The sequence below is a fragment of the Felis catus genome, chromosome F1 (genome assembly GCF_018350175.1).
Source record: "Felis catus isolate Fca126 chromosome F1, F.catus_Fca126_mat1.0, whole genome shotgun sequence".
Lineage (NCBI taxonomy): Eukaryota > Metazoa > Chordata > Mammalia > Carnivora > Felidae > Felis > Felis catus.
Window position 1 is genome coordinate 1,174,910 of NC_058384.1, and position 24,808 is coordinate 1,199,717.

Sequence of the window (24,808 nt, forward strand, 5' to 3'; positions counted from 1 at the left end):
CCTGGGGCAGGAGGAGGGAGCCGGTGAGGGGGGGAGAGTTAGCCTGCTGAGAGCAGGCAGAGTGGGTGGGACGGGAGGCTCGGGCCTCAGGGGGTGAAGGATGCTGGGGGACATGGCTCCGCCCAGAAGAGTTCATGGCCAAGCCTCTGGGTTCTTCTGCAGGGGTTCTCCCGTGTGGTGGTGGCTGGGGAGCAGGCCACGCTGCTCTTAACCCGTGGAGGCTACCTGTGCGCAGGACGGTCATAGCCCCGCTGGGGGTTGGGGTTGAGGACTGAGACCCAGGGTCTTCAGAAAGGAAGCCTCTGCTCTGTGTTCTCTTCAAGACCTTGGCCTACGAATCTTAGCTAAGATGCTTCATAAAATCATTTGGGATGCTTCTGAAAGATACAGATTCCCAGCCTATGGAGTCTATCTTGGTAGACAGGTGTAGAACACAGATATTTGCAAAAAAATTTTTTTATGTTTATTTTTGAGAGAGAGAGAGAGAGAGAGAGAGAGAGAGAGCGATCGCAGGGGAGAGGCAGAGAGGGAGACACAGAATCCGAAGCGGGCTCTAGGCTCTGAGCCGTCAGCTCAGAGCCCGTCGGGGGGCTCAAACTCACAGACCGTGAGATCGTGATCTGAGCCGAAGCCAGAAGCTCGACCGCCTGAGCCCCCCGGCGCCTCCAGAAATCTGCACTTTAGCATACGTGCCCCAGGCGACCCTGTTGCAGCTGGCTGGTGGACCCTATTTTGGGAATCAGTGCTGAGCAGTCATTTCGCAGACTTGCTTGTAAGTCCCCCGGGGATCTTGTTAACCTGCAGGTTCTGACTCAGCAGGTCTGGAGTGGAGCCAAGCTTCCCATTTCTCTCAAGCTCCCCGGTGATGCTGGTGACGCCGGTCCCGGGACCACGGTTTGAGGAGTGCGGTTCTCGGTGGGTTCCTGGTAACTGGTTGGGAAAGGCCCACGCACACCTACACAGTCTGGGGGTGGGCCCCGGCCGTCTGTGTGTTAGCAGCACCCCCATTGGATTCGGGAGTGCCATGAGGCTCGAGACGCACCGCTAGATTACCGTGAGGCTGAAGGAAGCCGGCTGGGGGAGGAGGCGGGTAGAGTGTCGGGGAAGTAGAGCTCACGGCAAAGCCCATTCTGTTCCCTCTGTCCCCGGTTTCCCCTCCCCCAGAGACAGAGCTGAGGCCCCTCGGACTTCGGATGGAAGAAACCTTCCTCCCTGTGGGTGTTGGACATGAAGGCGTTTCCTCCTGGATCAAGGCGGGGGGGGGTCCCCAGTCGGCTGGTGTCCCCAGCACACGGTGCAGCCAGTGTGAGGGTCCCTGGGCAGTGGCGGTGGGGCCGGAGGGCGTCAGTGAGGCTGGGAGCTGGTCCCGAGGAGCGGTCAGGGCAGGGAGGAGCAGTGGGGGCTCGGGGCAGGGCGTGGGGGAGCCAAAGTGCCAGTGTCCGGGGCACGTGTGACAGGTGGCACGGATTTGTCAGTGCACAGCCAGGTCCCGGCTGGGGCCTCTGGGCTGAGCTGCGACTGGGCCGTTCACATGCTGGGTGCCCAGGAGCGGTGGGTAGAGGGGTGTGGGTTCGCTCCCCACCTTCTCCCTGGGCCTCTGCTGCAGAGAAGTGAGTCCACACGGCTGGAAAGCAGCAGAAAGTCCCCAGGTTTGGATTAAATGTGCTCAGGGAGGGAGGGTGAAGGAGAGGGTGGGTGGAAACCAGAGGGCCCCCCGGGGCTGGGAAGTGGGGGCTAGAGACCACACTCCTCAGCTCCAGGCCCCACCTCTGTGCTCTGCCCCCCCCCACGACCCCCCAGGTGTCCTCACGTGCTGCTGGGACCCAAGCAGGGAACTCCTCTCGCCGTCTCCCTCTGATGCCCCCCCCCCCCACCCCGGGCTCCTCGTGTACGATGGGAACTGGCCCACAGGGAAAGCGATCGGGACTGGCTTTTCTTGAGGCCTGGCCTGGTCCCTGGGATCAGCCGTGTGGGTCTGACCCTGACCCTGACCCAAGGTGGCCACACTTGGCCCAAGTGCCCAGCACGGCTGCTGGCCGCACGGGCTTCGGAGCCAGGCCCGCGGTTCCAGGGACACGAATCCACACACGTCAGGCCGATTTGTGGTGGGTTTTCACGTTACGGTTCCACACCCAGTGATTACGACCCAGTATGACCCAGAGTCTCCCGCTGACCCCTGGGAGTATCTGGTGAACATCCGTGCGAATTCCGCTAGGGCGGAACGTTAACTGGCCGGCACTCAGGTCAGCCTGGCCCCAAGCCTAGCTGTCGGCGTCTCCCTGCGAATCACGGCACCTGAGGCTGGGGCGCCCGTCTCCAGCACGAGGGGCTCACAGGCCTGGGAGCCCAGGCCCTGCCCCCGCCCCAGCTGCTGTGGGCTCCTGCCAGGCTGCCCTCCGGGATTGCTCTGTTCAGAGCGACCCCAGAGAAAATGGCCTCTTCTGGGCAAAGGGACTCAGAAGGTTTCCTGCCCGCGCTGGGGTTTCCCCGCAGCCTTCCAGCCCAGCGGTCCCAGGTTCCCCGCCTCCGAACCTGCCTGCCTCCTTCCCGCTGCCCCTCGTGCACCTGTTCACCCAGAGACAGGCAGAGACGGTGGTACCTCCACTCTGGATGCTTATGAGAAAATTGCCTCCACCCCGCCCAGCCCGCGAGGGCCCCTGTTTTAGGACCTGTTTAGCTCCGGCTGGGGAGTCGGACGCAAGGACATCATCCTTTTCTTTCACACCCAGGGGCCCGCGGGCATATAGACGAGGGGGGCTGGATGTCCGTCTGCTCCAAGAACAGTCAAGGCCTGGGTTTTCACGGTTGGAGAAGCAGGCTTGTCTCACGCCCTTGTCTTACATCCTTGGGTTTCTCTCCCCGCTTGGGGCAGCTGGGGGCTCGGTGTAGACAGGGCGGGTGCAGGTCAGAGGAGACTCAGGAAACCCCAGTTGGCTCTGGGCCATTTGGCAGAGGTTCTGGGCAAGAGTGACGAGCTCCCTGCTTGGGGACTGGCTGGTACGCGATTGTTAGCGATAATAATAGGGACAGCGCCTCTTCCTTTACGATGCTCCTTCACCCGAGAGCGGCCTCATCCGCGGGACAGGCTGTGTCCTCACCGCGGCCCCATCGGTAGGTCGTAAATGCTGGCGTTTACAGGTGAGGGAAATAGACACTGCCTGGTTAGCCACGTTCTCGGTGCCACACGGGATCATTATGTAAGTGTCGGGACTTACGTAACACTTTGAGACAGCGGGCTAATATTTTTAGCCCGATGTGGTCACGGCTGAAAACCTGATGTGAGTCCACGGAGACCGGGTCTCACCCACGCGCCCTGCAAGCTGCACCCGGCCCTGGGACCTTCCTGGTGGCGTGGTGTGGCTCTCAGTATGTTCGGTCCCGGGACGTGTGGTGGGAGACGGGGCGGGTCTGCAGGTGGGGGCGCCTTCTCACCACCTTCCCCTCCCCCAGTCCCAGGGGATCCCATCCTTCCGCTCCTTCACACCCCCTCCGTGGGGGCTGGGAGAGCGTCCGCGCCCTGCAGCCCCCCTATCCCTCAGCGGTGACCTAGGTGCCGCCTCACTACCCGCTCCTGTAACAAGTCAGGTTACCAGTCGGCAGACCACGGGTGGGCTACGGCTGGGGGTGCGTGGATACACCAAGGAGAGGGGCGGTGCAGAAATGCAGTCAAACCACCCTAGTGGCGGGGGGCGGGGGGTGGCACGTGTGGAAGGAAGGAAAGTTCTTGCCTGGGCTGGGGGCACGTGCGGGGGCCGGACCCGTAGAGGCAGGAGAAAGAAGGAAGAGTGGCCACAAGCGGCCGTGGAGGAGAAATGGCAGGATTTGGAAGCTGGCTGAGCCTGAGCGGGCGAGGGCCCTGGGTGGGGGGGTGGGGGGGGGTGGGGGGGGGTGAGGGGTCCAGGCCGTGAGGGGCCTGGGGGGTTGGTGAGGGGTCCGGGTGGTGAGGGGCCCGGGGTGGGGACGGTGAGGGACCTGGGCAGGTGAGGTTCACCCACCGAGTCCCCTACTCTGGAAAGTGGCCCTTTGAGCTCGACTCCAGGGTTCCCGGGTGTGGGCCGGTGGACGCGTGAGTCAGGGACACGCCACGTGGGTACAAAGTGCGTTTCTTACACGCGTGCCTGGCATGTGTCTCCTCTTCATTGTCACGTGGGGCGGTTAACACCGTGGCCCGAGGGGAGGGGCCTGCAGGCGAGTCCCGTACCCGGATGGGGCGGCCGGTGGCGGTTTGTTTCCTGCCCAGAGGAAGCCTGGTGGGTGACCGTGGGCTGCGTCCCCAGCGCCAGGCGGTCATGCTGCAGACACGTGTGCTTGTTCGGTCCCTACTGAGTCCCAATAGCACCTGTGAACAGATGAGCAAAGACAGCGCTGGTGGGGGGGCAGGTGCATGTGTGTTGGGGGCCGGAGAGGGGTGCCGACGCTGTGGGCCTGGGGCTGCAGGGTTGGCACGGGGTGAGGAGGGGTGGGCTGGGCGAGGCTTCTGTTAGGAAGCGGCATTTGTGGTGAGCCTTCCGGCCGGGGTGGTGGGGAGGAGTGTCCCAGGGCCCCGAGGCGCTCGTGCCCCACTGAGGCACCGAGGCACAGCACGCGCTCCTACGTGACGGGGATGGAGACCCACTTTCTCCCGTGCCGTCACTTTGGTTACCGTCCCAACTTTGACTTCCGCTAAGATGTACGCACGCTGGGGAGTTTATAAACCTTGTGGCATTTACACCCGCGTGGGCACGCTGGGGCCGGGGAACTTGGCCTTCTGCTGGTCCCAGCATCTGACCCTTCTTGGTCCGGGCTGGCCTCCCTGCCTTCATCGTCACTACATGTTCTTTCTCTCGGGCTCCCCCTGGTCCAGCCGCCACCAGGAAAAATGCTGTTTCTCAGGGCTTTCCCAGCCCTCCCAGGTTGGACATAAATACGCCTGTTTACGCGGCGTACGGGTTCGCACGGGAGGGCGCACAGGGCTCGGAGAGCAGGAGCCGGGCGGTCGCAGATTCACTGGAACCTGTATCGGCGCGTCTCTTCCCGGGCCCTCCTCCCGCCTCCCGTGACCCCCGGCGGCAAGCGCTCTCGCCTGGTACGTAGGGCGCCGAGAGCCCGGGTCCACCGGGCTTGGGTGGGAAACATGGCTCTGGGACCGCTAAGAGGAAAGCGTAGCAGAAATGGAGCGTAGCCTTGGGGCGGTGACTGGGTCATGAGCACGCTGGCGGCCCGTCGGGCAGCAGTGACTTGCCTCCGTCTAACGCGGGCCTGTGCCTCTGCTCCCCCTTCAGCTGGTGCTGCCCGAATACTCCATCCACAGCCTCTTCTGTATCATGTTCCTGTGTGCGCAGGAGTGGCTCACCCTGGGGCTGAACGTCCCCCTGCTTTTCTATCACTTCTGGAGGTAAGTCTGCCGGGGACGGGTGTGTGCTTCCTCTTCTCTGCCTGGACGGCCTGCCCTCCAGAGACCGTGGCCCCGGAGGCCCCAGCCACCTCATGCCTCCCTCTCTTCCGTTTGGGGACCCGTTCTCCGCAGCCTTCTTGTGGAGCTCCTCCCATACGGCAGCCTCGTAAGGGAAGGCCCTTCTTCTTCCCTGGTCGGCTCACCGCGGCCTCGAACCTCACACATCCCCGTTACAAGCAGCTGTAGAAGTCGCAAAGTGGAGAGAACCGCTTTGCGTGGATTAACGGATACACAAAACTCGGCACGTCCTTGCAATGGCGTGTTACTTGGTGGTAAAAGGCGGTGTTGCAGTGATACGCGCTGTAACATGGCCGGGCCTCGAAAATGCAGGTCAAAGAGGCGAGTCATCAAAGGCCATTTCTGTGAAACGTCCAGAACGGGCAGCTCTGAAGAGAAGGGAGGAGGGTTGGGGGCTGGGACAGAGGGCGGGGGACCATCGATAGGTATAGGGCTTTCTCCTTCAGGCGTGAGAGTGTCCTGAAATTCGATCCTGGTGACAGCTGGGCCACTCGCTGAACATGCTAAACATCCCTGAACCGTATATTTTAAAAAGGTGAAGTTTTTGGTATGTGAATTACGTCTTTTTTTTTTTTCAAATTTGTAAAAAATATTTATCCTCAGTTTTGAGAGCAAGAGACACAGCATTAGTAGGGCAGGGGCAGAGAGAGAGGGAGACACAGAATCTGAAACAGGCTCCAGGCTCCGAGCTGTCAGCACAGAGCCGGACGCAGAGCTCGAACCCACGAACCGCGAGATCATGACCTGAGTCAAAGTTGGCCGCTTAACTGACAGACCCCCGGGCGCCCCTGTGAATCATGCTAATAAAAGACAAGCATCTGTCAGATGGGCTGGATTTTCTGGGACCCCGCCCAGAGTTGCCCAGGGCCTGTTCAGCCCCGCCTCTGTGCGGGTCACAGTCTATGTCCTTGTCACCTGTGCTGTTCCTTGTGAAGTCCTCTGCCTGTGAGAGGAGTCACCCTGAGACCCTTGCAGTAATGAGGTGTCTCTCCAGGCGCCAAAGTCATTGTGGACTCACAAAGTCGTATCCTCAGGGCTATCGCTCCTCCCAAAGTGGGAGGCCGAGCCAGAGAAGGGGTCCTCGACGGCCCCCAGGCCCGGGGCCAGGACGTTCTCCTGAGCTCAGCCCCTCCTGTGCCCACTCTCAGGGCGCTTTACCGAAAGCGGCCTCAGCACCTGCCACCTGCTTGCAGGCTGTTGTGTCCAGCGTCCCCCACGGTGGTTCCAGGGGCCCGTGGACATAGGCTATTGTGTCCAGCGTCCTCCAGGGTGGTTCCAGGGGCCTGTGGACATAGGCTATTGTGTCCAGCGTCCTCCAGGGTGGTTCCAGGGGCCCGTGGACATAGGCTATTGTGTCCAGCGTCCTCCAGGGTGGTTCCAGGGGCCCGTGGACATAGGCTATTGTGTCCAGCGTCCTCCACGGTGGTTCCAGGGGCCTGTGGACATAGGCTATTGTGTCCAGCGTCCTCCACGGTGGTTCCAGGGGCCCATGGACATAGGCTATTGTGTCCAGCGTCCTCCAGGGTGGTTCCAGGGGCCTGTGGACATAGGCTATTGTGTCCAGCGTCCCTCACGGTGGTTCCAGGGGCCTGTGGACATAGGCTATTGTGTCCAGCGTCCTCCAGGGTGGTTCCAGGGGCCTGTGGACATAGGCTATTGTGTCCAGCGTCCTCCACGGTGGTTCCAGGGGCCTGTGGACATAGGCTATTGTGTCCAGCGTCCTCCACGGTGGTTCCAGGGGCCCGTGGACATAGGCTATTGTGTCCAGCGTCCTCCACGGTGGTCGCAGGAGCCCGTGGAGTGGGCACTTTCACCCCCATTTTACACATGACAAAGCTGAGGCTCAGAGAGGTCAGTGGCCGGCTGGAGGAAGGTCGGTCTGGTGGCCTGTGAGCCCCAGAGCCTGGCTCTCCCCACTGAGCCGTCCTGCGTCCACTGGGCGAGGTCGCCTAGAACATTCTCCGCCAAGGTCCGTAGGTTTTGGATCAGCCCCCAGGGAGGCAAGGAGCGCAGCCTGCGGCGTCCTCCCGGCACACGGTGGTGACTGACACCGTCACTGTCCTCTGACGGGGGTGAGGAGGGGCTGGAACCCCAGCCCCCACAGTGCTGGTTAGAAGATGTTCTTCTGAGCCCCTCTCCCCGCCTGGACACACAGCATCCGCCTGAGAGGCCAGAGGTCGGCCCCCCCGGTGGCCCCCACGCCCCACCCAGCCTCCCGCACCGGAGTCTCCACCTCCCGTGAACGAGGCCGGTGGTGTTTCCAGGTAGACAAAGTTAGCTTTAACACTCCTCCCCACCCCCACCCCATCTATTCCCTGTGCTTTCCCTTCCCTGGTTCCCGGCTCCCTCACTGCTCTCCCCCCACCATGGCCAGTGTTCTCTGGCTGCTCTGGGTCCTTCCAGCAAGAAGACAAGTGATGTGAACCATTCCCACTCCAGTGAGGATATGACGTCCCTCCTGTAGTGTTCAGGATTCTATTTTATTGTTTTCTTAAAGTTTTTATTTATTTATTTCGAGGGGGGGTGGAGAGCGAGAATCCCAGGCAGGCTCTGTGCTGTCAGCACAGGGCCTGACGCGGGGCTCGAACCCACGAACCGTGAGCTCGTGACCTGAGCCAGAGTCGGGTGCTTAACCGACGGACCCACCCAGGCGCCCCCGGAATTCAGGATTTTGAAAGAGGGTCTGGGGGGAGGACGGTGTGAAAACAGCCAGTGGTAGTTAAGCGAGTGTGGTCGGTGGCATTGCGGCTCTCTCTGTGCGTAGCACCCCATACCTGTGTGGATGCCCATGTGGGTGTGCACTGTGGACCCCCCCACACCCCTGTGCTGTGGACCGCCCCCCACACACGTGTGCTGTGGACCCCCCCCCCCCCCACCTGGAGGAAGGAGACTCTTCTCGCTGTCTCCGGGCGTGACACGTCCTCCTTCTGTTGTGTAAGTGGGTGGCATCCCTGTGATGCCAGGGGACCTCGGCGTCCGGGAGCAGCCACGGGCCGGGCCAGGCGGTGACTCCAGTCGGCGAAGGCAGACGCACGCTCAGCGGAGACCCCCGGACGCAGTCCTGCGTCAGGGGGGCTTCCCCGGACGCCCTCACATCCCTGCCCAGCCTCGGGGCCAAGGATGCCGTGTCCTCTTCTCCGCAGGTACTTTCACTGTCCGGCAGATAGTTCCGAGCTGGCCTACGACCCGCCCGCGGTCATGAACGCAGACACCCTGAGTTACTGTCAGAAGGAGGCCTGGTGCAAGCTGGCGTTCTACCTGCTGTCCTTCTTCTATTACCTCTACTGGTGAGTTTCTGCCCCTCCTGACGCTTTCACTCCTGCAGCAAAGGAGGCAGGTTTTTTTGGGGGGGGCCGTGAGCGTGGGGGTCACAGCCTGGCGGGTATGACGCCAGCCACCTCACTCTGGGTCGGGGGCGAGGGCTCGTGCCCAAAGGCAGAGGTCCTCGCCTGCGGGCGGGCGCGTCCTTAGGGCCACACGGTGCACCTCTGAGGAGGCGGTTGGGGACGTGTGGCCGCCAGTCCTTCCCCACAGGGCTCCCTCCACAGCTCGGCCATTCGGGCCCAGCCTTGTGGCCCCTAGTCCACATGTAAGCATCCGGGGAACCAGAACGGGGACTCCGCGTGGCAGTCACGCTCCCGGAAGGGGCACGCTGGGTCATTACATGCGCGTGCTCACAATTCTCCTGATGGTCTGTAACCTCGTGCTAATCAGGTAAAACTGACTTTGCTGACTTGGCAATTGTTCAGGAGCCTCCCCCCGCCTTGGGTAGAGTGTCCTACCCAACAGATGGTGTAAACAGGATGCCTTTGGTAGGGGGGGGGGTGCCTTTTCTTAAAGCGTCCCTCTCTGGTTCCTCTTTGGGCTCGTCTCTGGGGACCTCACCTGTCACCTTGCCACCTTGCGGTTACCTGCGGCCACGAAACCGCCAGCATCCCAGTGCTGCCTCCAAACTGGTCTGTGGACGGTAGCCGGGTGAGGAAGAGGAGGGAGGGGGTGTTACCAAGGCCGCCTCAGGCAGGGCGCAGGCTGGGCCGGCCGCGGGGTGGCCACACTTAGCCGCATTTACACACGAGCCCTGCTTCGAGCCAAGAGCTTGGTATACATCGCTCAGTCTGGAGGCCACATGCCGTCACTGCCCACACGTTAGCAGTGAGACCACGTCCCCAGACGTCACATGTTTTCCCGTGGTCACAGCTGCAGGTGCATCTCAAGTCCGGTCCCAAACATGGAGCTCCCAACTGCTGGCTGTCATAGGAAAGCTCTAGAAAAGTCTTGATGAAGTCTGGTCTTTCTTTCGCATCAGAATCAGGGTGAGGAGGGTGTGTTTCTTAAAGATGCAGATTCCTGGGTTTGGATCTGCTGACTCATGATTTCGGGGCCGGGCATCCCCCCAGGGGTAAGACCTGCCTGTCTCCCCAGAACGTCCCAGAGTCCAGAAGACCCAGAGGTCCTTGGGGTATAACTTCCTCTGGGGTAAATCAGCCCGGGGGGGCAGGGGATTCAGAGTTATTCTACCACATTCTTCTTGGGGTGGAGGGTCGGTCCAGGCTCAGGGTGACCCCTCTCCCCTCCTTCCGTACAGAGGGTCCTGGGTCATTGCCTGCTTCAACGTACAAGGAGCCCGAGGGTCTCTGAAGTGTCCCTGGAGAGTCCCAGGGTGCCCGACAGATTTGCCTGGGTCTGACTCCAAATCAGAACTTTCTAGCGACTAAAGTTTGTTCAGACTAGTTCCTGCCTTGGGAAGCTTCACAGCCTAACGGCTCGACAGCGGGGGCTAGCATGAGTGAGGCTGCTCACGGGCGTGTGCCCAGCCTCTCTTGTTGTGGGGCTCCAGGTGCCCCTGCCACAGAGTCGGGCGTCCCGTGAGAAGCGGATCGCTCAGGGCCCCGGAGCCATGGAGGTCAAGGCGAGGAGGCACATCCCTCTGCCAAAGCCCGCGCCCTCTCTGTGATGACAGCAAGTGATGTCACAGACACCCTTCACTTGCCCTCCTCGCTCTCGGTTACTTACTCACGCAGCATTTATTGAGCACCTCCTACATGCCGGGCACCCTTCTTGGGAGACCGTGGTGAGCGTGTGGCTTGACGCCTGCCCTCGGGGGGCACAGGGTCAGAGCAAGGAGAGCGTGAGTCCTACTGTGCGCACTGTAGACACGCAGGCCAGCGAGTCAGACAGGGTGTCTGCTGTCGGGTCAGCCGTGGGGGGAGGGGTGTCTACCAGCCATGGGGGGAGGGGGGGCCGTGGGGGGGCCAGCCGTGGGAGGAGGGGGGGTGTCTGCCATCGGGCCAGCAGTAAGGGGAGGGGTGAACAGAGGGAGGCCGCATGACCCAGGGTAACCGGGCAGGAGGCTGTACCGCCTCAGCTCTCTTGGCTTGAGAAGATGGCCATGTGGCATCCGCTCGGACGCGTCCCAGGAACCTGCAAATGTCTCCTGGCCCCAAGGCCACCCGAGAGCTGGTGCTGGGGTGGTCAGCATGCACTGCTGAGAGGATCCCAGGCTCCGGGCCAGACACTCGGCCGCCAGCCAGGGCCTCGGACACATTTCTTAACGTCTGTGAGGTCCTCGGGAACGAGGTGCCAGCCCCGGCTTTACTGGGGTCCCAGCGGCTGTCACTTCAGTCTGTCACCGTGCTCAGCTTGGACGCAGCTCTCTGCATGCACGTGGACCCCCTTCCCCCCTGAGGGTGGCCGGGGCTGACGGTCCTGTGCTCCCCTCGAGGCCTGCATCGAAGGGGCTGGGGGTTCTGGGGCCGGAGGGACGGGGCCTCTGAGGAGCTCTCAGAGCAGTGAGGCACCAGGTTCGACGGGGAAGGGACGCCCAGGGTGCCGGCCAGGCAGAGCGGTGGTTCCAATTTTGTTCTAGAAACAAAGAAATAAGCGAATGCAGCGTGGAGGCAGAGACAAACTGAAGGACAGACAGGCAGTGTCTGGAACACTGAGGGGAGGCGTGCTGTCGCCCTGCTGGCTTCCAGGAGGGGCAGGGCAGCCTCTGGGCACAGGCCCGCGACTGCGGCAGGGGCGCCCGGAGCCCCGTGACGGAAAAGGCTGAGCACCCACCAGCGAGCGGCCTCACCCCTGAAGCCCCCGCTGTCGAGCCGTTAAGCCTGTGAGGTTTCCCAAGGCAGGGGTGCAGTGGGCCCTCCAGCCGGGGCCCGGCCAGGGATGCTCTGTGCCCACGAGGTGTACCAGCCGTCCCGAGGCGTTCCTGAGCTTCAATCCTGGGTAGGGATTGAAGGAAAACACTGCGGTTTCTTTCATGTGGTTTTCTTCCTTAGATTATCCATTTTTCTCTCTATAATGTGAAAAAATGGTCGCTTTTCTTGGTGCCGTCTATTTTGGTATACGTGTAGATACGTGTATGTGGTGTATTTTGGTGTGGAACGTTCCTCGGTCTTGCAGAATTAGCCTGCAGCCCTTTCTAAAAGCACAGGGTTCCTTACCCCTCGCTGGCAGGGTTGGGGCACCACCTTAGCACACGTGCTCTTTTTTTAAAAAAAAAAATTTTTTTTTCAACGTTTATTTATTTTTGGGACAGAGAGAGACAGAGCACGAACGGGGGAGGGGCAGAGAGAGAGGGAGACACAGAATCGGAAACAGGCTCCAGGCTCTGAGCCGTCAGCCCAGAGCCCGACGCGAGGCTCGAACTCACGGACTGCGAGATCGTGACCTGGCTGAAGTCGGACGCTTAACCGACTGCGCCACCCAGGCACCCCGCACACGTGCTCTTAATGCACATTTGATGTCTGGATTCTGTTAGCAACAGGAGGGCCAGGGAGATACCCCGTAAGAGATCACGTAGTTTGTGTGCCCCTCGGACCTCGGAAGAGTGATGATGGTCATTGTGGTGGTGATGGCGAGATGTGATGCGGCATAATCTGGGAGCCCCGGACGCAGCCGTCATGTCAGCACGAGGCAGCTGCTGGGAAAGAATCCGCTGCACCCCTACCCCGGGGACCGCCTTACAGTCTCAGGACAGGGGACGGCCGCCATCATAGCCGTGCGGGTGAGAATAACAGGCGCGCAGCGATCCCGTCTCTCAGCAGGGGACACAGTGCACGCTCACAGCAGGTGTTTGGTCCGACGTGGTGGGAAATGATGTGGCCCGTGGGGGGCCTGGCTCCGGTGCCAGGACGGGAAGGGAGCCAAGGGCTCCGGCTTCAGGAAGGACCCTGTTGTGAGGGTCTGAGTCCTTCCCGGGCTCCCACTCACTCCTTCTCTTCCTCTTCTTTCTGCATTCAGCATGATCTACACTCTAGTGAGCTCTTAACCCGGGCCGCACAGGTCATCAGAGACGGGGACGGGAGAGGCTCGAGGCGGAGTCCTCGCGACTGGCTGGCGGTTGGAGAAGGGCCCGGACTGGGGTGCGTGAGAGACACCTGCGGACGGCGGATTCCTGCGGCAGCGGGGACCGAGGTCACGGAGCGTGGGGGTCGCTGCCCAGCCCGCACCCAGGTGGCGATCCCGTCTGGGCCACGGGACCTCTCCTGAGCAAGGACTGTTGCTGCCTGAGTGACCCCGCCCCTCTGAGCACCCCTTGCGGTCCACAGTGAGCCCGGGACCGCGGGCGGGGGGGGGCACGGCTGGCAGGCCACAAACTGCCTGCCCAGGAACAGAATGACCCAGGACCTGCTGAGGCCTCCAGGGTGTCGCGGGCTACCCGAGCCCTCTGTGTGTCCTCGGAGCCCTGCAGCGCCCTGCGCTTCCGCGGGAGGGTCTGCGGGGGAGCGGATTCGCCATTGGCTCCCACCGGCCCGAGCCCGCGGGTGGCCTGTTTTCGCGCTCTGCTTTGTGGGAGTCGGCCCGGCGACACTGGGAGCTGGGGCTCGGGCTGCTGGCCATGAATTATGTCCAAAGTCACAGGGGAGGCGGGAATCGGAGGGAAGAATGATTTTTTAAAGCATTTTCATGTTCAAAGTGTTCTTTGCCACCACAAACTGTGTTCTCCCGCTCTCGGTCCCAAACCGTCGCAGAATCGACGAAGGCAAATCGACCGGTCGACGTCGTCAACGCCTGTCTTCTCTTAAGGACCCCAAACAGCGGCACCCGGGAAACGCCCTGCACCTGCTCTGTGCTGTGTGCATCGGGCAGCCAGGAGGCGAGACGGCGCAATTACAGCCTCCTTTTGTGATGCTACGTCATTCGTTCTGTTAGTGCCACTCGAGGACTTTGGCTTATTTAGAATTTTCCCTCTGACGTCCTCTCCTGTTTGGGTAGGAGGTGTCCTTGGGGTTGTAAATAATGACAAGGCTGAGGTTTTTATGTTTAAATTGGGCACGATGATTTCTACCTTATTCCCCACACTTCCCTCTCTTCTGTGTGACACACACACAGGCTATTTATACACGTGCGCGGCTCCCGTTGGAACCGGTGACTCAGGTTTGTGAATGGTGTCTGTGCCGCACGTTGTGAGCTATGTTTAAAACGCAGTGACAGCTTGTGCGCCACACCTACCCGGCCGCCTCATTTCAACCCCTCGCGGGCTGGCTGCCTCTCAGTACGGGCAGTAAACTGGTAGGTAGGGAGGAAAAGTTTCAAAAAGCTGTTCTGTTTCTAAAAATTCTGTAGGGAACAAAACTCAGGCTTCCGCTCTGAGGCTGAGGGTATAAAACCGGAGGATTCCAGGGGGCATTTTGGGGAGCAGACTCCCCCCTGTCCAGGGCGCACCGTGCCGGCTGCGTATCGGAGGCCGGGGGAGAGCGGCCTTCAGGGCTGCTGGGCCTCGCCTCTGAGGTGGCCTCAGAAGGCCACTTGCACGTGACCCTCGCCCCCACATGTCTCTCCCTGGAGCGGTCTCCTTCGGTTTTGTACTTTGCCTCCTTCCCAAAAGGTGACAAGTGGCTCGTGATGGCATGACACAGGGACACAGAGACCGCTAGAATGGAGGGAGGGGATTCACACACACGCCTTCCCCGAGGTTCTGCTTCCCGCAGTTGAGCATTTCTTCGCAGCAAATCGTGGCGGCTCACGTTTGCCTGGGGCTTCATCGTCCACAGATTGATTTCGTTCCTTTGATCTCCTCGCCATCCTGTGGGGTTGACACGATCCTTTTCCCCATTTTCTTTCTTTTTTTTATTTTTAAAATGTTTTTATTTTTTGAGAAACAGAACACAAGTGGGGGAGGGACACAGAAAGAGGGAAACACAGAATCGGAAGCCGGTTCCAGGCTCCGAGCTGTCAGCACAGAGCCCGACGTGGGGCTCGAACCCACAAACTGAGATCATGACCTGAGCCGAAGTCGGGCACTTAACTGACTGAGCCACCCAGGTGTCCCCCATTTCCCCCATTTCCCAAGTGAGGAAGGGAAGGCTCAGAGAGGGTAAGTGACTTACCTGTAGTCACGCAGCAGCCACAGACCTGTCTTTAAACCCAGATCGTCTGACTTCGAAAACCCCGTGTCTTTTCCATCACCTGAAAGCCAGCAAAGTAGCTTGGGCTCCCGGTAAGGTTCAGTTAGCATAAATTCTGAGAAAAGGAGATTTAAAGACAGAGTGGGAGAAAAAGTGGCTGGTTTTCTTTTCCTTGGGCCCCAGCCTCAGACCTGCTTTGCTGTGTTGGGTTCTTCCCGAAGGGGGTCCCTTGAAAGCTCTCAAAGCTGCCAGCACGCCCTGGGAGCGTCTTATGCTTCTGAAAGAGGGACATCCGAGGACTTCCCTCCCCTGAGCTGTGGCTGGGACCCAAGTCCACCGGTCTGTCCGGAGCTTGAGCCGATTTTCAGTTCCCGGGAGAAGCGGACGGTGACCACAGGGCTGAGAGCAGTGGGCACCCTGTTGGAGCCGTGCTGGGTGCCGGGCTCTGGGCCACGACCCCTGACACACGGCGACCCCACGTTACCCACCAGGAAGCCAGGGAGGCTCTGGCCAGCGCGGCTGCCCCAGCGACGGAGCCAGCAGACAGGTCTCGGTGCTGTGCCCGGCGACCACTAAGAACCACACTTGTTGGGCGGGCACAGCTGCCCTCTGGGTACCTTCGCCATCACTGTTCATCCCACAGAAGTGACCTAAGGAGGGAGGAGAGTGGGGCAGGGGCAGTGCTCTGGGTGAATCCCAAAGTGGCTGATGGACGGCGCTCCCTCCCCGGCCCGGGCCTGGGCACCCAAGAGAGAGCTTCTCGGGGACACAGACACTGGGAGGGCGCTGTTGTGACTGGCTCCTGCCTCCTCAGAGAGGCAGCGCTGCAGGCCTGATGGCCGCGCCCGAAGGGGGAGCGCAGGCCCCAAGGGGGGGGGGTCACTTCAGCTTCCTTTTCACGGTGGTGAGGGAAGTTTGTAACAGCACCCACCGCACTCACTTGTTACAAAGATCCGACGTGGTCAGGGCCCTACGTGCGGTAAGTTCGGTAAGAGGCCCCCACTCCACAGGAGGCAGTGTCCTCACTGTGCCCTGTGCCCTGTGCCCTGCGCCCAGGCAGGGCAGGGGCCCCACCTGGACCAGCTGTCCTCCTGGTGCCTCGTTCCGGAGGCACCACCTCGGGGAGGGCCACGGCTAGAGGAGGGAGAACGGGAGTGGCTGTCCCAGGAGGGTGGCTCCTGGCATACCTCCTGTCTGCTCAGCGTAAATGACTTCGTGATCGGTCTTGGGCAAGCTTCCCGGCCTCCCTGCGGCTCAGCCTTCTCATCTGTAAAGTGGGGCAGTAATACCTCCCTGGCTGGTGTGCTTGTGACAACCAGGGGCCCTGTCTTGTAACGAGCCCTCCACAAACCGTGGTCCTCCGCGCTCAGCTCCCCTCTGCGCCCCCGCAGACTTGAAAGGAGCCTTTACTAGAACAACAGAGCACTTCCCCTCGTGGGCCACGCCCACAGCTAGTGAACCTTAGCTGCCTTCCTCTCGCCCATCCCGGGCCTGCTGTCCCAGGCACGCGACCCGGGTAACCGCCCAACCCTCTCAACAGGATCTTCCCCTTGCTTCCTGTTTTCAGGTGTGGGACTCGCAATAAAGTTGTCGCTGTTAAGACAGTCTTGTTCTCCCGCGTAAGAGATGAGTACAGCCAGCACATGCTTCGAGGACGATCACTCGTGCTCACGCTGTGTCCCCGCACACACCCTCGTCTCCGCCTTTCCCTTCCTGGGACGTGGGCTTGCTCCTTTCCAAACTGGGCGCTGGGGAGAGCAATCTGGATGTCAGGGCGGGCTGTGCAAGCTGGACGTGCTGGGCCACCCCTGCCCCGAGGCTTGGGCGGAGGGCTGCGGCCACCCTGGGTGCTGGACGAGGCCCCCGCGGCGTTCCCTGGATTGCGTTCCTGCTGTCCCTGTGCCCGGGAGCCGTGCAGGGTGACAGGCCACGAAGTAGAGCCTCCCGGGTCTTCCCCACGCGGCCAAGTCATATCTGCTCCCGTTAAGCTCCTGGGTGCCCAGGAGTGTCTTCGTGTGCTGAACTTGACCCCTTGGACGCCACGTGATGCCCGCACGTTCCTCCTTCCCAGCTGGCCAAGTGCTAGGCTTGTGCGAGCCGGTCGATAATTTTGTCGGGAGTTTGCTAATCTGCCGTCCGTGCACGGCCCTTACTAAAACTGCTTATGTAAGCTTACAATTAAATAAATTATATTCAAAACAAAGGTGACGTGTAGTCACAACTCCCCACCTCCTGATTATTTCAGTACGTTTTCCTGTTACCTGTGCTCCTGAGGGCGCGACTGTGGTGCCCACGCGGAAATGTTACTCGGCAGGGACAGGACGCCTCACCCTATTCGGGGCCGCTGGTGCCTCGCGATGGGCCGTGGCAGGAGTGTTTGCGACACAGACATTGGCAAAGCTGCGGATCACGTCCCCTGCTCCCCCCTACACCCCTCGCGCTCGCCGTCAGACGTTTACTAGCACGGGGCCCACGTCTACCCACAGATGGTAAGTCTGGCTCCAGGACACCCGACGGGGACGCGGGGGCCCTGAGCACCGGAACCCAGTGTCCAAGACCCTCAGGGCCAGACCTGCACCCTCCCCAGCACTGGCACCAGTGGCTGTCACTCCATGTGCTTTGTGTCCCCGAGAGATGACAGGAAAGGAGGCTTTTCACTGGCGTGTCGCGAGGGCCTGGGCTTGGGCGTGACATAAGTGAAATCCTCTGCTGAGCGCGAGCATGGTTTTGCGCTTGGACCCCGACCCCACACCCTTGAGTTCCCTTGGGGACCACTGTCCTGTGAGGGGGGGCGTCCCTTCCTAGGGGCTCCCGCGTCCTCCCACAGCTGGACCCATGCGTCTTAGGTGGGCGCTGGGGTGAGGACCGACCGTACTCGGCCACATTATCCGCCCCGCGGGCGGTCTCACGAGGGGCCCCAGGTGTCTCCGGGGCTTGGCTGAGCTTTGCACGCAGAATCGGCTCGGTGAGCACGGCTCCTTCCTTGCCGGGCATTGCAGCCTGTTGAGTGCGGGCGTCCTGCCGTTCCGGCACGCACCCGTCCCCCGGGAAAGCCAGGCTCCTCCCTGGACCAGGCACCCCAGGGGCAAACACAGCTTTTGGTTTAGAGAGGCACCAGCACCAGGAGGCTGTTTGGCTCCTAGAGGGTGACTTACATACCACCACGGCATTTCCGTCCCAAACGCCGTGATGGGGCTCTGAGCGGCAAACCCTGTCTCTTTCAGAGACACCTGGTACCTCAGAGAAACAGCACCACCTTCCCCGTCGGAATATATTCCTCACTTGAGGGCAGGGGAGGTAGGGAAAGTGAGAGCTGGATAAACACCAGTCCCTGTGTGAAGTTATGGTGAGACACCTCCATCAGGCCCCAGGGCTGCAATGGAGACAGCAGGGGCGGAGCTAGAAGCTTCCAGGGCAGGGTGGCTGGTTAATGGCATCAGAGCACAGGTCCTGTGATGCTGTTCTGATTCTCCCGCAGCTCCACGGAGAGTAAGCTTGCTTTGGGGTGGCCTTCTGGGCTCCGCGGGCTGCAGAAAGCCCTGTCCACAGAGGGGACCAGGGCTCCGCGTCATGCCCAGACCCCAGGGACGGCCTGCACCCCGCACCCTGGGCGACTGGTCTTCAAAACCAGCAACTCTTTGTGTTGAAGGAACATTTCACGATTGGATGAAGACAACTTAGCGCTTGCCTCCCAGGGAAGCAGAAAGGACACGGCCGCATGTCCAGCAGCGGCCACGTCTGAAACGAGAAAATGAGACACGTGTCACTCAGGGCTGCATTACTGGGAGACGCCCGTCCTGGGTCTGGGGAAGCTCGCAGTTGGGGAGCCCAACCCATGCCAGGCCCAGGGGGTCAGAGCAGTGGGATGACGGGACTTCCTAGGGAGACGCAGGGGCCCCACGAGCGCTGGTTCCTCGGGCAGCGGCATCCTGGACACTGGAAGGTCATCCGGATGGGGTGCGAGGGCCTGGCACTGAGCCCTGTCCCGTTGAATGGTTAGTATCATCCGTGACTCTCACGTGAAGGCCACCGATCCATCCCAGGAGGACACAAAGCTGAACAGGATTCCATCAGGACAGGCTCAGAATAGGAGATGAGGCTCCGAAAAAGCAGGAAACTCCAGGCGGGGCGAGGAGCCCAGGGCGTCTGGTGGGCAGTGGGTCCTGGCGCTGAGCTGAGGTAGGGTCAGCTTGTGAGGCCCCTTTGTGGAAAGCGAGGGTGGGTCCCCAGCGTCCTCGGCCGCCGCCAGCAATCCCGAGGGGCACTGTACAGCTTGCGGCCGCGTGCTTTACGAGGGATACCGGGAAATCGCATGTGCCCGGAGCAGGGCGTCCAGAGTCCCTTTTATAGGCTGGGCAGAGAAGCTTCAAGAAGACTGTCTACAAAGAATCCAAGGTGCCACGAGGGCGGAGGGCAGGGCCGGGGTGGAAACACCCTGCCCCTCCTTCCAGGGCGGTTCTGGAGATGCCGCAGGTGGAATTGGAGCTCTGTGCTCGCACACCTGTAGGAAGGGCAGGGCCACGCGCCCTGCAGACTGTCCCCAACCTACCTGTGCAGGGAACTCTGGTCACGGCGTCACAGGGGGAAGGCTTGCAGGGCACTGGCTGTGAACTGCAGCCGTGGGGAGGAGTGGGGCAGAGCCGTGGGGTCGAGGGTGGCCTGACAGACGAGCACATCGGAGGGGGTGGGATGGGTCCACGAGGGGAACTAAGGATCGGAATTAGTGTGCGAAAGTGGGCTTGCCCCAAATTGAACAACAGCATAATAGTCAATCCACAGAATTCAAATGCAGATAAAGGCAGGAAGGGCTCGATTCAGGATCCCATGGATTATAAACTCTCTTTTTTTTAAAGTTTATCTATTTATTTTGAGAAAGAGTGCGGGAGCAGCAGAGAGAGAGAGAGGGAGAGAGAGAATCCCAGGCAGACTCCGCACTGGCAGCACGGAGCCCGACTCAGGCTCAGTCTCACGAACCGTGAGATCGTGACCTGAGCGGAAACCAAGAGTCAGATGCTTACCCGGCGGAGCCCCCAGGCGCCCCGTAAGCTCTTGGAGGACAGGTTTGCATTAGGAAGCTCCGGACCTGGGCTTAGCTCGTATTAGGACGCAGCAAGTAGGTGCCGAATGGAACGCGGATCACTTGTGGAATCAGCGGGAAGCAGTGAGAGCTGCTCGGGGTGTTAGGAGCCCGTGTCCTGGGAGGAAGGCGGGGGAATGACTTTAACCCCAACTACTTCTGCAACATCACCCATGGTGCGGGCCCAGCTTTGGGGCCGGTGGGCCTGGTCCCAGGGAGACCGGGGCAGTGGGCAGGGTGCAGCCGGGCCCTGGGGGTCTTGTGGCTCCGGCCGTGGGGTCACCATGAGCCTGACTCCATCTTCCATGCATTTGCCCACATCTGGGCCCGCGGATGAGACAGCCTGTGTGCTCCTCCCCTCGATGTCGGTGGGGAGATCCAGCCACACACAAGCCGGCCTGTGCGACGGACCCCTTGCCGAGCCCCACCCCTGATCACAATAGAAGCCGGGGCCCGCCCCCTTGTCACTCTCACACCCTCCTGTTGGGGGCCTGCCCCGCTCCCCCGAGAGACCCATCCTGTCAGTGATTAGATGACTCCTTCCTCTTGGAGCGCATGTACCATCAGGCCCAACATCCGAGTCGCGTTTTGAGTGGGGGGTGGTGTAGCCCCCACCCCAGGGCGAGCAAGACCCGTGGTGACAGGTAGACCCTGGATGCAACGGAGGCTGGTCAGCGGCCCGCGTCACGGTCCCCGGGAGACGCTGCTGGCAGGGGGCCTTCCGTGAGCCCCTTGGAGGCTGGGCCCTTCCATCCCCAGGCCCCACCCGTTCAAGGCCCCTGGGCTTGACCGTGCTGTGCACAGACCGGCGGGCGCAGGGACAGCCGCACCACAGGCCTGTGAGGGAGCAGGTGCGAGCCGTGCACACTGTCCTCACTGTCCGTGGCCCGGGGCTCACCGGCCACACGGAAGGCGCCGTGCAGCCCGTGGTTCGGTGAGCGACACCATCGGTGGGTCATGGAGGGAGGGGTCAGAGGAGAGAAAGCTCTGGGCTAGTGCCGCACGTTTGTAATTAACCTTCCGGACAAAGAGAGGGGAAGGCGGTGCTTTTCTCCGTAATATCCTTTCTGGCTGATTTTCATCCTTGAGGACTGCCTTCCAGAGCCTCGCTGGTGGCAGCGGGCTGTTGTCGGGGGGCAGGAAGATATGGGGTCCCATCCCCTTTGAATTGGACTCCGCAGTTTGTCCACACCCCCACACCCATGCACACTCACGTGTGCTCACTCACACACACACTCCACACACTCACATGTGCTCACACACTCGTACATGTACACACATGTGCTCACACTCACACACGCTCTCACACATTCACCCCCACACCCACATGTGCTCACACACATACATGTGCATACATGTGCTTACAGTCACTCATATACATGCACACGTGCTCACACTCTCACACACTCACCCACATACCCACATGTGCTCACACACACTCATGCATGTGCCCACATGTGCTTGCGCTCACTCATACACGTGCACACGTGCTCACACTCACTCATGCACGCTCTCACACATTCACCCCACACACCCACATGTGCTCGCACTCACGTGCACACACCCACACACTCGTGTGTGCACGCTCACACACATGTGCATGCCCACATGCACACTCATGCACACTCTCACACATTCACCCCACACACCTACACGCACTCACATCCATACACTCTCACTTCAGGTACCACACTTACACACAGGCATACACTCACATCACACACCACCTACCCACACACACTCACATGCACACACACCCGCATACACCCCCTCACAGTCTTACACATTCACCCGCACTTACACATACCACACACATATGCAGTCACATTCACACATATGCTCACACACATACACATGCACACACATGCAAATGCTTTTACATCACACACCACCCCCACACACACCCCCACTCACACACGCACACACATTCACACGCTCTCACATCGCACGCCCACACACATCCACACAAACTCTCATAGCATATACCACACTCACAGCCCTACACACTCACGCATGTGTACACACGCTCACACACACGGACACCCACACCACACGCACACACGTTTACACTCTCACGCATGTACACACAGACGTGCTCTTACGTCACATACGCATTCTGACATGGTCACCCACACCTTTACACACTCACACATATACTCACACACTCTCACAGCACATACCACACTCTTACACACACCACACACACACCTCATATACACACCTTCACTCACACTCACACACCATACACATATACACACACGCACCCATACTCTCACATGTGCACTCACACATACACACTCACATATGTGCACGCACACACTCACACACGCTTTTTCTCAAGATCAGTCCCTCGGGTCCCCTGTCCTTCTAAGCCTCTGGTGAGAAGGAAAAGGAAGAGGCAGAAGACCAGGAGGGGAGGGAGGGCTGAGGGCAGAGGGGAGAGGACGTCAGTCGGCTGTTTTAAGGACATGAAAGTCCTCTCCTAAGTCGTTACGGTCTTGCCAGTTCATTTCTTTCAAATGGAGTTAAAAGGTAATCTGATAGGTTTCGTTATCTTCACAAATAATTCATAAATTCAGATGAACTCGGAACCACGACATAGCGTGTGGGAAGATTTCAAGGTCTGACAAGGTGATAATTATGGGGCCACGCTGGAGCTGACAGCCGGCGTTGCAGTGATCTCCTTTCATTGGAATTCTCTGTGTGATTAGAAAAAAGGCAACGAACAGAGTTCAGTGGGCACTCCTGCCCCAGCGCAGCACCCAAGAGGTGTGTGGTGTGTGTGCGCGGGTGGCTTCGTGGGCAGAGGACTCTCATGCGTAGCCAATGACAAGAGCAGCACAGATGTCTGCAGGAGAAGGGCGTGTTCAGCTGCAGAAGCCTGAGAGAGTCAGAACTCTGTTATCGGCACAAGGCAGCTCATGTGCGAGAGCTACTGCTCTGCTCAGTCTGGACACGCATCTCTGAGGTGAAGCCAGAGCACACGTGTTTGTCTGGTGGACCAGAAGGAAAGGCAATGACTTCTGGAAGGAATAAGGCATTGCTTTGTGCTGAGCGTGCTTAAGTTGGCAGAGTATCTTCTATAACCTTGACATACACATAAGCTCATGAAATAAACCATGAGTTTCAGGATAACCACACAGTGAGTGCCATCCATCCATCATACATCCTCCATCACCCCCATCCTCCATCACTCCATCCCTCCATCCCTCCACGCACCTATCCATCCACCCATCCCTCCACCCACCTATCCATCCACCCATTCACCCACTCACCCATCCATCCCTCCATCCCTCCATCCCTCCATCCACCTACCTATCCATCGATCCACTCATCCATCCACCCACCTATCCATCATCCACTCATCCATCTATCCATCCACCTATCCATACACCCGTCCATCCATTCATCCATCATCCACCCACCCATCCATACATCCCTCCATCCATCCACCCACCAATCCATCCACACATCCATCCCTCCATCCATCCACCCACCCACCCATTCAGCCACCCACCTATCCACCCATCCATCTATCCATCCACTCATCCATCCAGCCACCTATTCACCCACCCATCCACCCATTCATCCATCCATCCATCCATCCACCCACTTATCCATCCACCCATCCATCCACTCATCCACCCATCCATCCACCCATCCATCAATCCATCTATCTACCCACCCATCCATCCACCCCCCATCCATCCATCCATCTATCCATCCATCCACCCACCCACCCACCTATCCACCCATCCATCTATCCATCCGCTCATCCATCCAGCCACCTATCCATCCATACACCCATCCACCCACCCACCTATCCACCCATGCACCCATCCATCTATCCACTCTTCCTTCCTTCCATCCACCCATCCATCCCTCCATCCATCCACCCACCCACCCATTCACCCACCCACCTATCCACCCATCCATCTATCCATCCACTCATCCATCCAGCCACCTATCCACCCACCCATCCACCCATTCATCCATCCATCCATCCACCCACTTATCCATCCACCCATCCATCCACTCATCCACCCATCCATCCACCCATCCATCAATCCATCTATCTACCCACCCATCCATCCACCCCCCATCCATCCATCCATCTATCAATCCATCCACCCACCCACCCACCCACCTATCCACCCATCCATCTATCCATCCGCTCATCCAGCCAGCCACCTATCCATCCATACACTCATCCACCCACCCACCTATCCACCCATGCACCCATCCATCTATCCACTCTTCCTTCCATCCATCCATCCATCCATCCATCCATCCATCCATCCAAAGTGCTCATTGGGTCCTCATCCTCAGCAGATGTCGGAGATTCCACTGTGTTTCAGCCACCCAATATTATAGCTCTTTGAAACTCTGAAAGCCCTCCCGTAGTTCCTCTGTGTTCCTGTCTGCTGCCATGCTTGAACCATCCATACTCCAATGCATTGGTGTGAACACAGAGATTTGCCCCATCATGGCTTTTGCCTCTCCAACTAATGTGGCTCAATTATTTTGTGAGTTTAGTAATCTTACATAAGGTAAAGGGGGGCGAGGGGAGGCTTCCCCCTTCACCCCTTCCTCTTGCTCTTCCTGTGTTTCCTCTAAAGGTACACAAGCGAACCCGACTTGCAACCCTCCCCACCCCACCACACACACACACACACACACACACACACACACACCCTCTAGTCTCGTATTGAATAAATCATGCCCTGAAGACTCAACTTTTACCCTGAGTTAGTCAAAAACTGTTTTCTGAAGAAACCTTTCCAAAAGGAAATCTAGAAAGAAAAAAAATTCTTTCCCCCTCTACTATGTATTATTTATCTACATAGATTCTATCTTAAAACCCCAGCGGAATGTCACTGGTCACTGAGGTCAGGTTTCCGCACGTGGCCGTGAAGACGGATGTCCCAG

At 59.7% G+C, this 24,808-nt stretch overlaps 1 protein-coding gene across 18 annotated transcripts in view; it reads left to right on the forward strand.

Annotated features, from left to right (window-relative positions):
* The window catches only part of CNIH3 (cornichon family AMPA receptor auxiliary protein 3), a 220,236-nt gene that overhangs the window by 155,988 nt on the left and 39,440 nt on the right, over positions 1–24,808 (forward strand). For 4 of the 18 annotated variants that reach the window (XM_045048401.1, XM_023248015.2, XM_023248016.2 and 1 more), the window contains 4 exons: positions 5,262–5,374; positions 8,596–8,739; positions 8,987–9,166; positions 16,370–17,005. In XM_045048401.1, coding sequence (XP_044904336.1) covers positions 5,304–5,374; positions 8,596–8,739; positions 8,987–9,166; positions 16,370–16,910 — 936 coding nt within the window. In that variant the 5' untranslated portion in view covers positions 5,262–5,303 and the 3' untranslated portion in view covers positions 16,911–17,005. Of the gene's footprint in view, positions 1–4,453; positions 5,066–5,261; positions 5,375–5,506; positions 6,087–8,595; positions 8,740–8,986; positions 9,167–9,384; positions 10,581–12,212; positions 12,459–12,694; positions 13,832–16,369; positions 17,006–24,808 lie in introns of those variants that run through there. The other 14 variants (XM_023248022.2, XM_023248024.2, XM_023248021.2 and 11 more) reach the window with 12 other exon arrangements.